The following is a 13,971-nucleotide window of genomic DNA, read 5'->3' as shown; positions in this document are numbered from 1 at the left end:
GTTACACATATGAAACTGAAGCAGAAACATACAGTAACATCTTTGACACCGTGGAGGTAATGCAATGCAAAAAGTAAAAAAGTTTGAACAGTAAATAAATAAAAACGGAATAGATATAAATAAACTTTTAACACAAAGTAGGAACAGCACGCCTACGTAAGTTCGTATTAATAAGCAAAACTAATAAAATAAAAAAATAATACTTGACAAAGCTACTTCAGGAGGAATAAAACATGGATAGAGAAACCAATTAAAACAAGAAAGAATTATCAATGTCACTACAGTATATATAAGGAACTTAAGCAATATGTAAGATAAACAGAAATGAATAAATGCAGGAAAATGGAGGAGTGTGGGGGAACATACTGTAAATGCAATCTTTGAGTGTGTGGTGGTACTGAATTTTAAAACGTAAAAAAGAAGGCTGAACAATATACAAATACGAAAGTAGCAAACAGGGAAAAACATTAACATTATACTCAAAACTGTGACAACATCCAAGAGAATGTACCAAATCTTCCTCAAGGATAAACAAAAAATAGAATATAAGAACTAAGAATTGATGTAAGAATGAAATGTAACAATATAAGAAATTAAGGAGGTCGTAACCCCTGAAAATACCACACACACACACATATATTATAAATGCATGGCACTTATTGTGAAATCCAGTTGTAATGTTACAATTCAGATAACGCCCTTGTATCCCCTAATTTGATAAGAAACATTGGTGAAGTAACCTTTTACGGACGTGAGAAGATAAAGGAAAAAATAAAGTAAATGAAAACCGTAATCAGTTTCGAACATGGGACGCAATACGCAGAGGCCACGACACTAACCACTATGCCAACAGTGGGGCTGAGCTTATCGCGCCCTAAAAGGCATCTAAATGTGGGAAGCGTCCTCAGAATTGACCTCAGCGTGAGGCAGTGTGCGGATCGTGCATTATGCTAACTCGGAATTCTACAAAGAATCCCCCTGACATGACGCCTAACGCAATATCGGCTTTAATCACTTGCCCCTGTTGAAGAATCATGCCAGGTGAGAACGCACACCGCACATATAATAAGAATCAGTTTAATAAAAAGACAAAAATAATCCCCAAATGAATGACTGGGTTGAGGGACTGGCGAGTAATTTTTAACTGAAGACAGAAATGCTGTGTACAATGAAACGTTTTTATTACTATTAGGTTTTTACATTAACATCAATATGCATGATTAATTATGGCATAGTGAGCGTAGATAAAAATGACAACACAAAAATCCTGACTTTTTTCAGTTTTCAGTACGGATTGGCATCTCTCCTGTCACTGACAGAGCGCACTGGATTCTGGTTGATTTACCTAACAACATGAAGGTTATTGAGATATAGAAGAAAACTACACCTTGTGTACTCACATACGGCCCACAACTAGCTCTTTATACCTCTCTTGGCAAGAGAGATTTGAATACGACCGGAGCTGCGGATATTTACCCTGTGACGTTCTCTGCAACGTCGAAACTTCAGCAGGCGGGCCCCCGTGGTGTCGAGATGTAGATCGGCGTCTTGTTGCAGCTGTGACTGTCCCATGCGATCGCGTATGTGCAAGACTAGTGTCCGGGCTGCCGGACGTAATACAAAATTTCGCTATCGCTCCGTTGTAAGGACCGGAGCAAAAGTGACCGCTTCCCTTCGAAGACAAAACGCAAGTCCTTAATTTCTGTACCTATCAGACGGACTTGGCGTTCCGCGCCAGGGGCCGTCCAATAGCAACAATGTTCCTATGAACGAACCAATCACCGTCACTCCCGCTCGCTGTCTGGATGCCCAGCTGTTGTCTTGCTTTTGGGAGGCGCCCGTTGTCTGAGGTCACTGGCCCGACCACCACACCAGCGCCGTTTTCAGAATTGGAGGACAGTCCCTCTGCTGCCCGGTGACGCCACCTTGCAAATTACGGTCATTACCGCAGAAACCGTAGCGTATGTACGCATAAGTCAAAACAGGTGTTCGCTTATTTTGACGGCGCCGCCACTGTCTGGTACGGGCGTCCGGTCTAGAGTAAGATCAAAGGGACGCTTCTGCACAGGATGCCGACTTGGGCGGCCCTCCCTGTGGGTGGTATAAAATCTCCCCACCTCACCCCCCCCCCCCCCCACCACCACCACACTCCTCAGTACCGGGCCCACCTGCAATGGTTTCCGGAAGACAACTCTGCACGGAAGAGTTCTTCATAGTACGTGAGTTTTACTGCAATGCAGCTTGTGCTCATAGTGCGTTTTAATAGACCTATGATAGTTATAATTACGCGTGCGGAACCCTTAACTTGATCTCCGCACTTTGCTGGTTGCCAGGGCAACCCTCAATTCAATAATAAAAATGTAAACTGACGGATAATGTGGCCCTTGCACTTGCTGTGCATGTGTGCAGATAGGACGCCACCTTGCAAATTACGGTCATTACCGCAGAAACCGTAGCGTATGTACGCATAAGTCAAAACAGGTGTTCGTTTATTTTGGCTCCTCTTGTACTGAGCGAAGTCTCTGGGAAATAGGGTTGTGGCACTTGCCGTGTTCTCCTCGCCATGGTCAGTATTTTTAATACACTTTATAAACAAAAGACTTAAGAACGAATAAAAAAAATTCTTTTTATGTACCGGATGATCAAAAAGTCAGTATAAATCTGAAAACTGAATAAATCACGGAATAATGTAGATAGAGAGGTACAAATCGACGCACATGCTTGGAATGACATGGGGTTTTATTAGAACAAAAAAAAAGTTCAAAAAATGTCCGACAGATGGCGGTTCATCTGATCAGAATAGCAATAATTAGCATAACAAAGTAAGACAAAGCAAAGATGATGTTGTTTACAGGAAATGCTCAATATGTCCACCATAATTCCTCAACAATAGCTGTAGTCGAGGAATAATGTTGTGAACAGCACTGTAAAGCATATCCGGAGTTATGGTGAGGCAATGGCGTCGGGTGTTGTCTTTCAGCATCCCTAGAGATGTCAGTCGATCACGATACACTTGCGACTTCAGGTAACCCCAAAGCCAATAATCGCACGGGCTGAGGTCTGGGGACCTAGGAGGCCAAGCATGACGAAAGTGGCGGCTGAGCACACGATCATCACCAAACGACCCGCGCAAGAGATCTTTCACACGTCTGGCAATATGGGGTAGTTCTAATAAAACCGCATGTCATTCCAAGCATGTGTGTCAAGTTATAGCCCTCTATCTACATTATTCCGTGGTTTATTAAGTTTTCAAATTTATACTGACTTTTTGATCACCCGGTAAATTTATCCGATTACATGGTAAACCTCACTTTGGGGGGGGGGGGGGGGGGATAGGAAGGATCCCACGAGATCCCACCAAGGGGGGAGGGGGTAAATTTTAGAACCCCTCGTACAGGGTGTTACAAAAAGGTACGGCCAAACTTTCAGGAAACATTCCTCACACACAAATAAAGAAAAGATGTTATGTGGACATGTGGCCAGAAACGCTTAATTTCCATGTTAGAGCTCATTTTAGTTTCGTCAGTATGCACTGTACTTCCTAGATTCACCGCCAGTTGGCCCAATTGAAGGAAGGTAATGTTGACTTCGGTGCTTGTGTTGACATGTGACTCATTGCTCTACAGTACTAGCATCAAGCACATCAGTACGTAGCATCAACAGATTAGTGTTCATCACGAACGTGGTTTTGCAGTCAGTACAATGTTTACAAATGCGGAGTTGGCAGATGCCCATTTGATGTATGAATTAGCACGGGGCAATAGCCGTGGCGCAGTAAGTTTGTATCGAGACAATTTCCAGAACGAAGGTGTCCCGAAAGGAAGACGTTCGAAGCAATTGATCGGCGTTTTAGGGTTCACGGAACATTCCAGCCTATGACTCGCGACTGGTGAAGACCTAGAACGCCGAGGACACCTGCAATGGATGAGGCAATTCTTCGTGCAGTTGACGATAACCCTAATGTCAGCGTCAGAGAAGTTGCTGCTGTATAAGGTAACGTTGACGACGTCACTGTATGGAGAGTGCTACGGGAGAACCAGTTGTTTCCGTACCATGTACAGCGTGTGCAGGCACTATCAGCAGCTGATTGGCCTCCACGGGTACACTTCTGCGAATGGTTCATCCAACAATGTGTCAATCCTCATTTCAGTGCAAATGTTCTCTTTACGGATGACGCTTCATTCTAACGTGATCAAATTGTAAATTTTCACAATCAACATGTGTGGGCTGACGAGAATCCGCAGGCAATTGTGCAATCACGTCATCAACACAGATTTTCTGTGAACGTTTGGGCAGGCATTGTTGGTGACGTCTTGATTGGGCCCCATGTTCTTCCACCTACGCTCAATGGAGCACGTTATCATGATTTCATACGGGATACTCTACCTGTGCTGCTAGAACATGTGCCTTTACAAGTACGACACAACATGTGGTTCATGCACGATGGAGCTCCTGCACATTTCAGTCGAAGTATTCGTACGCTTCTCAACAACAGATTCGGTGACCGATGGATTGGTAGAGGCGGACCAATTCCATGGCCTCCACACTCTCCTGACCTCAACCCTCTTGACTTACATTTATGGGGGCATTTGAAAGCTCTTGTCTGCGTAACCCCGGTACCAAATGTAGAGACTCTTCGTGCTCGTATTGTGGACGGCTGTGATACAATACGCCATTCTCCAGGGCTCCATCAGCGCATCAGGGATTCCATGCGACGGAGGGTGGATGCATGTATCCTCGCTAACGGAGGACATTTTGAACATTTCCTGTAACAAAATGTTTGAAGTCACGCTGGTACGTTCTGTTGCTGTGTGTTTCCATTCCATGATTAATGTGATTTGAAGAGAAGTAATAAAATGAGCTCTAACATGGGAAGTAAGCGTTTCCGGACACATGTCCACATAACATATTTTCTTTCTTTGTGTGTGAGGAATGTTTCCTGAAAGTTTGGCCGTACCTTTTTGTAACACCCTGTATAATTGATGGGACGCTCCCGAAGTAGTGTGAGGCTTTTAAATCGCTCCTTTTGTTGCAGTTTCGATAGAGTTCTATAGTCCTATAACCCATTGTGTCTTTTATAATCTAATGTCACGTCGGCGTTACTGAGAGACGGTAACGTTGTGCAGGTGCATGGAGGTGATAAATAGCAACAGCCTTCCGCGGTTAGCGACTATGCACAGCGGGGCGCTGTCGTCGGAGGAGGGCCAGCGTCTGCTGGGGGCGCCGGCCGCGAAGCCGGTGGTGGCGCCGGCGGGCAGCCTGGCGCCCAACGGGTCGGTGACGACGACGGCGGCGGCGGCGCCGCGCGACCGCGCCGACACCCTGAGCCAGGGCCAGGGCCGGCGGCCGGACCTGCTGACGCTGCGCGCCATGCGCTCCGTGCCCGCGCTCGACTGCCTGCCCGCGCAGGCCGGCGGGGCCGCGTCCGCCGTGGTGCCCGGCACGCCGCCGTCGGCGCCCGTCACCTGGCGCAGCTCCTACTGCTTCTCCGACGACGCGGCCAGCCGCGCCTCGCTCGCCACCATCAGCATGGGCTCCACCGACGGCCGCCGCGTCGTCGTGCGCCGCGTGCCCACCTCGCCTTCCGATCTGCTCAACATCGTGCAGCCGCGAACGTGAGTACTCGGCTCCTCTCCACTACTTCTAGTTGCAGAAGGTTGGAAGAACTGGCAGAAGTCCTCCTCGTGGACCATCAGTTCAGATTCCGAAGAGATGTAGGAGCACATGAGACGGCGCTGATCCTATAACTTATCTTTGGAGATCCTATAACTTATCTTTGGAGATAGGTGAAAGAACGGCAATCTTACTTTTACAGCGTTTGTAAATTTAGAAAACGCATTTGACGATGTTGGCTGGCCTACACTGGTTGATAGGTAGGGAGCGAAACAGAAAGCAGGCTGCAGTTTTGAGTCGACGGACGTGTGGGGGAAGCAGTGGTTGCGAAGGGAGTGAGACAAGTTTGTAGTCTAGACACGATATTGTCAAATCTGTACGTAGAGTAAGCAATAAACGAAACTAAGGAGAAATTTTGAAAGGGGATTAAAGTTCAGTGAGAAGGAATAAAAAAAAATGTAGTACAGGAAAAAAATGGGTCAAATGGCTCTGAGCACTATGGGACTTAACAGCTATGGTCATTAGTCCCCTAGAACTTAGAACTAATTAAACCTAACTAACCTAAGGACAGCACACAACACCCAGTCATCACGAGGCAGAGAAAATCCCCGTATAGGAAACAGCCGACGGGTGTGAGCTCTGCAAGATCCATGAGCTATTTTATGTTAACGTGACAAACCCTAATTCTAGGGCTGTATTTTATTTTTGACATATGGATCTATGCCGACAATTGTAAAAACAGCGATGATACATTAGTACTTACTAATGTAGAATTGTTACCTTCTGAAGAAGACAAATTTATATTTGTCGAAACCTAGGTAAAGAATTTCTTTATCCATTGCAACTGGTCGGCTGTTTATAATTTTATTACGTGAAACCGTTGCTGTTGTGTAGCTATGTTTAAACTATTGTAGTACAGGTAATGTATTGACAGTGGCAAAAATGAACCACCATCGGCTGTATATTGGAATGATAATGAAAATTTGTCGGACTGGGACCCGAATCCGAATTTTTTCACTTTACGCGAGCGGTCATTTTAATGCTTCGGCTATCCGTGCACGAATCACGGCCAGACACACACTTTCTGCAGTCATCGTCCACTTGTCACAACCTGCCCTCCTATGTTACGTATATTCCCGTCCAGGAAGTACATTTATTAAAACTAGACGGCCTGATATTTTCGAATAAATACGAAATAGTATCGCCTGTATTATTACGAGTAAGTAGTACGATGCAATCCTTCGGGCATGCATGTCTGTCCGAAGAAACATTGTATCGTACTTGTCAACAACACAGCAACGCTGTTTGGTAAACATTTTTAGGGTTTTCTGACAACTTTGATTTCTTCTGTCAGAGACGGCAAGGAACCTGAAAGAGCCGTTGAACGGAGTGGAGATATTATCTAATGAACACCGACAAAATTCAGAGCAGCGTAATGGAATGTGGTCGAATTAAATCGGGCGACGCTTTGAGGTAATTAGAGTAGGAAACGACACACTAAAAACAATTGATGAGTTTCGCTATTTGGGCAGAAAAATAACTGATTATGGCGCAAGTAGAGAGGATATAATATACAGACAGCGAGAAAAGCATTTCTGAAAAAGAGAAATTTTGGCTGAACTTTACAATGGTTCGTCCACGCGCTGCTCTTCGCGATATGGCGCAAATACTGGCAACGCCTGTGCTTGTATTGTTGACGGCAGCCAATTGGAGGCAGGTTTTTGTAGAGCCAATCACGAGCTACTGGCCTGAAAATACGATAGGGCTGTTAATATATAATAAAACATCAAATGGGAGAACTTAAATGTAATCCTTGAAGAATTGTTTGAATTTGCATTAATGACCGCAGATGAATGCAGAGTGAGCCTGTAATCTTTTTCTCTACCTTTCGCTTGGAATCTTCTACTTTAGGGCTGTCAGAGAACAAGTCATGGAAGAAATTAAACTTGATTTTAACGCCCCTCGTCCGTCTTGTAGACTCTCATTTACCCATTTTAGCATTTTAACCGCCGAGCGATTTGGCGCAATGGTTAGCACACTGGACTCACATGCGGGAGGACGACGGTTGAAATCCTCGCCCGGACATCCTGATTAGAGTTTTCTGTGTTTTCCCAAAATCGCTCAAGGCAAGTTTCGGGATGGTTCCTTTAAAAGGGCACGGCCGATTTCCTTCCCCGTCCTTTGAACAATCCGAGCTTGTGCTCCATCTCTAATGACCTCGATGTCGACAGGACGTTAAACCCTAATCTTCCCGCCTTCCTTTTAGCTTTCTAGCTCACTATATCTACCCATCCTTTCTGTTGACACTTTCACCCAACCAATCCTTGTTTCCTTTTCTTTTCTGTCCATCATTTTTTTTCCATCTGCCATGATATCTGCCCATTTATTCTACATGCCCTTTCTTTCTCCTCCCCTTTCCCCCTCACCACTCCATGTTTCACCCATCTGTCATAGTCACCCCATCCATCTTGGCACATTAATCTCATGTCTTAATAGCTCAGCATAAATTGTTGTTTGAAATATTGTAAAATAAAGATTTTTATCGTTTTAACAGATATGTCTGAATATGAACGTCAAAAGTTTGCACCCGCACCACAAGACCTGATATATATTCGTATATTGTTACTACACTATCAGATGAAATGAGAGCAACTCCGATAAGTGGCATTGATATGTTTGTAAAGTGTTAATTCCAGTCGAATATGCCCACATTTTCTAGGCGACAACTTTAGGTAAACATCAGTAAAGTAGTGGTATTTTTTTTAGTGCGAATTCAGTTTACGACCAAAAAAATAGGGACTGAAGAGTGATAGAAATCAGTGCAGAAAAATTGCGTTACGTGTTCAGTACCACATAAATAGTAGTATTTATGTGCTGACAATAACTTTAATGTTCATCATATACTTTCGACAGAACAAAAAGCTGAAACCGTATTTAAGAAAGTTGCCAACATTAGTAACATACTCTCTGCGTTAGAAAAGTTTCAGGGTAGGTTTTTTATTCTGCGTTTGCAGTACTAAAAAAGAACTTACGTTGTTTTCATGTTACTTGTTATGTGTGCGTCCTTGAAATGACCTTGGCCATGTTTCCGCGCAAACTCACCAAATGGCAGGACTGTGCTTACTTAGCATTACACTGTTGGGGTTCTTGGCGCATTAGTTACGGTGGTCGGTGAAACAATAGATGCTGATGGTGAGCAAAGAGTGAATATTAAGTTCTGCGCCAAACTCGGAAAAACATCTAGTGAAACGCAGATAATGATTAAACAAGCATGTGCAGGCGAGACATTTTCAGGAAGTCTTGTTTTGGAGTGGCACAAAAGGTTTCATGAAGGCTTAGATTCAGTGCAAGACGATCCTAGAGCTGGTCATCCGTCTACAGCACATGCTGATGCAAACGCGGATCGTGTAAGACAGTTATTGCAAGAAGTGTGGCATGTGCCTGTGCATGCGATATTAGAACAACTACTTGAATCGTGATGTGTGTCATAAAATTTTGTGCGACAATTTAGGGAAACTGATACTTAATGCAAAACTCGTCCCTCACATACTGGCAGACGAACAGAAAGAGAAAAGACGAAGAATTTCTGCTGAACTACTGGATACAGCCAGATATTATCACACATTTGTCAAAGATTACTGCTGGGGGTGAAAGTGTGACCCTAACACGAAGTATCGAAGTGCTGAACAGCGGAGTCCTGGATCACAAACCTCGAAAAAAGTCAGACTACTGCCTCCGAGAACACCAATGTTCATTGCATTCTTTGATAGTAAGGGATTAGTTCACCATCAGTGTGTTCCTCCAGGTCAAACAGCGAACCAAACTCTTTACATCCTGAAATGTTTGCGACAGTCAATTCGACGTCGCAGACCTGATTTGTGGCATTCTCAGGACTGATTCTTGTTGCATGGCAATGTAAGACTTCAAACTGCTTTATCTGTTACCAAGTATCTGGCCAGACATTCTAATATTGCCATCCCACATCCGCCGTATTCGCCAGACCTCTCGCCTCGCGATTTTTTCTTGTTTACGCGAGCGTAAAGGTGACTGAAGGGAAGCTTCATCAAGATATTGCAGACATCCAACGGGCTGTAACAAATGAGTTTACAAGCATCGCAATTGAAAATTTCCCTGCCTCCTTCCAAGACCTCCAGAAACGTGGGCAACTGTGTGTAGATAACCAAGGTGACTACTTCGATAGGAGCTAGGATCATTACTTGGTAATGCAATTTTCTGTTTTTACAGGAGACTTGTCCTGGAACTTTTGTCAGTGGGAGTACACATTTGAGGAATCTTACGTAGGCTACCAACATACGCGATACGTTTGCAGCATTGACAGCTCAAAGGGGCCAGGATTAATATATTTCGAGAAATGACTTGAGTCTCATCAACGTCTAGAGAATTGCTTATGCAAACTAAAAGATGGCTAATGAATCTGTCATTCCTGTTACCATAGAAGACGACAGAACCACAGTAGAAGGCTACGGTGTCTTCTTTTGCTACGAACGGTGCCTTATTGTCATAACAGGTCTAGGTTTGTCATAACAGGTCTAGGTTTGTCACGTCATTAATGGAGAACGAGAATTAGATCTGTGCGTAGCAATCAGTATAAGGAATCACTCTACTTGCCCGCTCATAGTCGACAGCAAGCATTATCAGCGCCTTGTTAACGGTGCTTTCTTGTAATGCGACTGCATAAGCGTTCGAAAATAATTTACAGACTCTGTCAACGTTCTTGAAAATTGATTATCGTTTAGATTGTGCATTCCATCGTCTGTCAAGACTTTGATATGGTATCAGTCAATTTTATGCTCATTTACGAGAAATAAATTTCAGGTTTGAGTACTGTTACAAGCACGTAGTTGGCAAGTCATCCATGATAAGTTTCCCTTCCAGCGGCAGCGACATATAGCTTGCCATTGGTTTCGGTGTGTTCCACACACAAATTAAAAAAATAACGTGGCAGTCAAGACTGGCGACTACGGACCATGTACAGTAAAAAAACAAGAGTTTTGTAACTTAAATTCAACAATCAGTCATGCAGGAAAAATGCAGGGTGAACCCGAACTCCATTGACAAAATTTCGGGGGTGGTTCAGAAATAATTTCGACCCGTCATCTCCGGTGTCTCGTTACAGAGTGACAATGTAAGTACGATTTGTTCTGTTTCACACCCCATGAAAAAGGCCGTAATATGCAATTACCAAAACGTAATATCCTCAAACAAGAACTACTGCTTCCCTACTTCAGATAAAATGGAACAAGTTTCTACTTTGTGTGAGAATCTAGAGGAGACACTTCACCATAGATTAAACGCTGTGATATTAGCAGGAGGAGATATACGCTACTAGCTGCAAAGTACCAGCTTCGCTTGGTTCTTTTTCTTACTCTGAAATGAAAAAAATACAGTTAATCATCTCATTTTTTCAGCGCCAGACTTACTACAGCATGTATACTGTTGTAAGCTAAATTTGGAGTTTGGATTTGGGGAGCAAAGAAGAATACGTTTTGTGATTATCTGAAATGAAGACACGCTTCGTATGGTTGTACTTTCAAGAAACATCGTTCTTTTACAATCAGTCTGTAAAATTGGAATGTTTTTCCTTGTGTTATTAATTATACAGTACGCTAATCTCACCGGAAATGGAGTCCTCCAAAGTTGAATGGTAAGTCAGTTGAAATGAGTGGAATTCGTGGTATGAATATTGACCTGCCTCTCTCTTTCCCGGTTAATTTTTTCATTTTTGAAGTGTTTAGTAGGTCTGCTGCGAGGGCATACCGGAAACACTGAGTGAATTTAAATTTTCTTTTGGGAAGTTTACGCTTTTGTCTTGGTTCATTATTATATCAGTGGATTTAAATATTTATTCTTTTCCTGGTATTATATTCTGTATCGCTGATTTGTCTGTGGAACTATGTCGTCTTGAGGGTGCAGCTCCTCAATGTGTAAAATCGGAACCGTCTTGTCTGTCTGTCTGTCAGACTGTAAAACCCGTTTTGTCAGAAACTGGTAGAGGTATCAACTCGCTATTTGTCGCATATTAAGGTCTACGGTCACTTGGTGAAGTAAAAACGTGAAGCACCTAAGTCAGTGCAATCAAAAGAAAAGGCCATTTGTGTCACATATTTTGAGTCTCGACAACTAACTCATCAAAACCTGTAGCATTCTTTCTCTTGACGTAGAATCGTGAAATATGGCAAGAGAAAAGGTTTCACAGTACAAATAAAATATAAAATTTTAAACTTATTAAAGTGCAAATATATCACACACAAATTTTGTGCCATTTGAAGAAACAAGGCATTAATCATCCGTCAAAAGCGCAATAAATGAACAGTATTGCATGCAAACACAAAATTTAAGTTGTCATGTTTCAGTGAGTAAATAAAAACATTTTATTACATCTTCTCTTTCTCCATATATATAAGCTGAAATCCCCTGCTGGCTTCTCTCTGTGTCCGGGCTAGTCTGAGAAACTACTGTAGAGATGTTGATACGATCTCGGAATTCACGGAACTGATAACTTGTCAGTATCGATATCGATAACAGGCAAAAACCGTTGATATTTTCGATTCTCAGGATGGCTGAACGATCCAGATACGTACTTAAGTTTGTACGGAACTGTCAGGGCGCGAGCCCTACTTACATGTGGGCAACTGTTTTGTTTCTAAAATTGTTCACTTGCACAACTATTTTTTGTTTACGTAGCTCGTCTCTGTAAGCGGACCTACTTTGTCGATGATTTGTTCCTGTGTCTTAACTGCATTACACAACTCATCTGTGCACACCAATGCGATATGTGCCGTTTCCAGCTTGTTTTCTAGAATATTTTACAGCATTCGAGATTATTCTTAAAATCTTGAGGACGTTACAGAACTCTCTCGAATTTTTAGCCGTTGAAAATGACATTGATGTGAAAGACGCAGATGTTTCAATGATCACCACGATGTGGTGGCGGCCTCTTCACTCATATCTCCACAACCACAACAGATACCACCGCACGTGCACGAAGTGAAAACCGAAGGTAGCACCAGATATAAAGCAGTGATTGGTGGTCTGGATTTTGGAGGTGTCTTCAACTTCACTAACAATTTTACAACTCGTTGCATAATTCTTCATAAGAACATTTATGGCACACAGCAGCTGTTTGCTGCTGTATGTTATAATCATTCTGTATTGCGTAACAGTTACGACAAAAATTTCATTCTTTGACAAACTAGCGTTTTGTATTTTTTTAAAGGAATTTCCTTTGTAATACCCCATAATGATACCTTCTACGATATAAGATGTTAATAACTGAAATGTGAATGGCTGAAACAAGTTTTCGAAGTGGTCCCACGATTTAATGTTAAACCAATAAGGTTATAAGTATCAACAGTCTTACCTAATTGTTATGACAGTTAATGTATTGTAGTAATAAATTAACTATGCGGGCAAGGCTGATGCTGTGCTTAATCTATGTTAAACTGTTTAGTTTCATTGACAAGACTGACTGTTACATTGAAGTTCATTAAGAAAAGTACTTGTCCACTAGTTGTTATGGACCTGCTTCCTTTCTCCTTACGTCGCCTATTTGCGAAATAATTTTGTTCGACATGGCCGGCAACAACTGTGCAGACGTGTTCAATCACTGCAAAGCAATAGCTCGTCGAAATAACCATAAGTGCTTCTGCGGATGAAAACAAGTGGCGCAATACTGATAGTCATCTGTCGACTGTCATTATATTTTTGTTATCGCGTCGCCTCACTGCTCAGTTAGTAATTCCCGTGATTGTGCTTATAGTACTGGTACGATGCAGATAAAACCGGTCGTGAACAGTTGCCGAATCGTTCAGGAAAGCCTCGCGGACTGATCGAGAACGCATGGTGTATCTAAACCCTAATAGAAGTGACAGCAATAGTATTGCGAGAAATGTCTAGAGTGAGGGTCGAGGGATCGAACGGCATACGCTGAAGTTTATAAATAGAACGGGAATTCAAATTTTGACCCACAGTTGTGGAAAATCACTGTGCTCCTTGAAGAAATATCGTCTGATTTTGTTTCGCCCTCAACAGCGTCGTCTATTGGAAATTGGCCAGGTTGTAAAAGCAGTCAGGCCATCGTATAAAGAGACAGTAACGACAGTAGAGTCGTTACAGACTGAGGATGAGTTCAATCGGAGAAGGATGGGGACCATGGTCACATGAGTAAACTGGCTGAATGGCAAATTCATTATACCAGTATATGCTCAGTTCAAAGTTGTTTCTGGAATGAGACTATGCAGGTATGGGAAATCAAGAGCGTAATTTGTTCTGTATTATTGTAAACTAGCTTATAAACCCGGCATTTCCTGGGTATTCATTTTGCCAGTTTTGTGTTAG

The 13,971-nt window shown here is 42.8% G+C and overlaps 1 protein-coding gene across 1 annotated transcript in view; it reads left to right on the top strand.

Annotated features, from left to right (window-relative positions):
• The first annotated feature begins 5,442 nt into the window (after window positions 1-5,442).
• LOC126473331 (sodium- and chloride-dependent GABA transporter ine-like) overlaps window positions 5,443-13,971 on the top strand; it is a 353,680-nt gene continuing 345,151 nt past the window's right edge. Inside the window, exon 1 of the mRNA XM_050100321.1 lies at window positions 5,443-5,615. Coding sequence (XP_049956278.1) covers window positions 5,530-5,615 — 86 coding nt within the window. The 5' untranslated portion in view covers window positions 5,443-5,529. The remainder of the gene's footprint in view (window positions 5,616-13,971) is intronic.

This window comes from Schistocerca serialis, chromosome 1 (genome assembly GCF_023864345.2).
Source record: "Schistocerca serialis cubense isolate TAMUIC-IGC-003099 chromosome 1, iqSchSeri2.2, whole genome shotgun sequence".
Taxonomy (NCBI): Eukaryota; Metazoa; Arthropoda; class Insecta; order Orthoptera; family Acrididae; genus Schistocerca; species Schistocerca serialis.
This window is presented reverse-complemented; position numbering and strand designations above follow the sequence as displayed.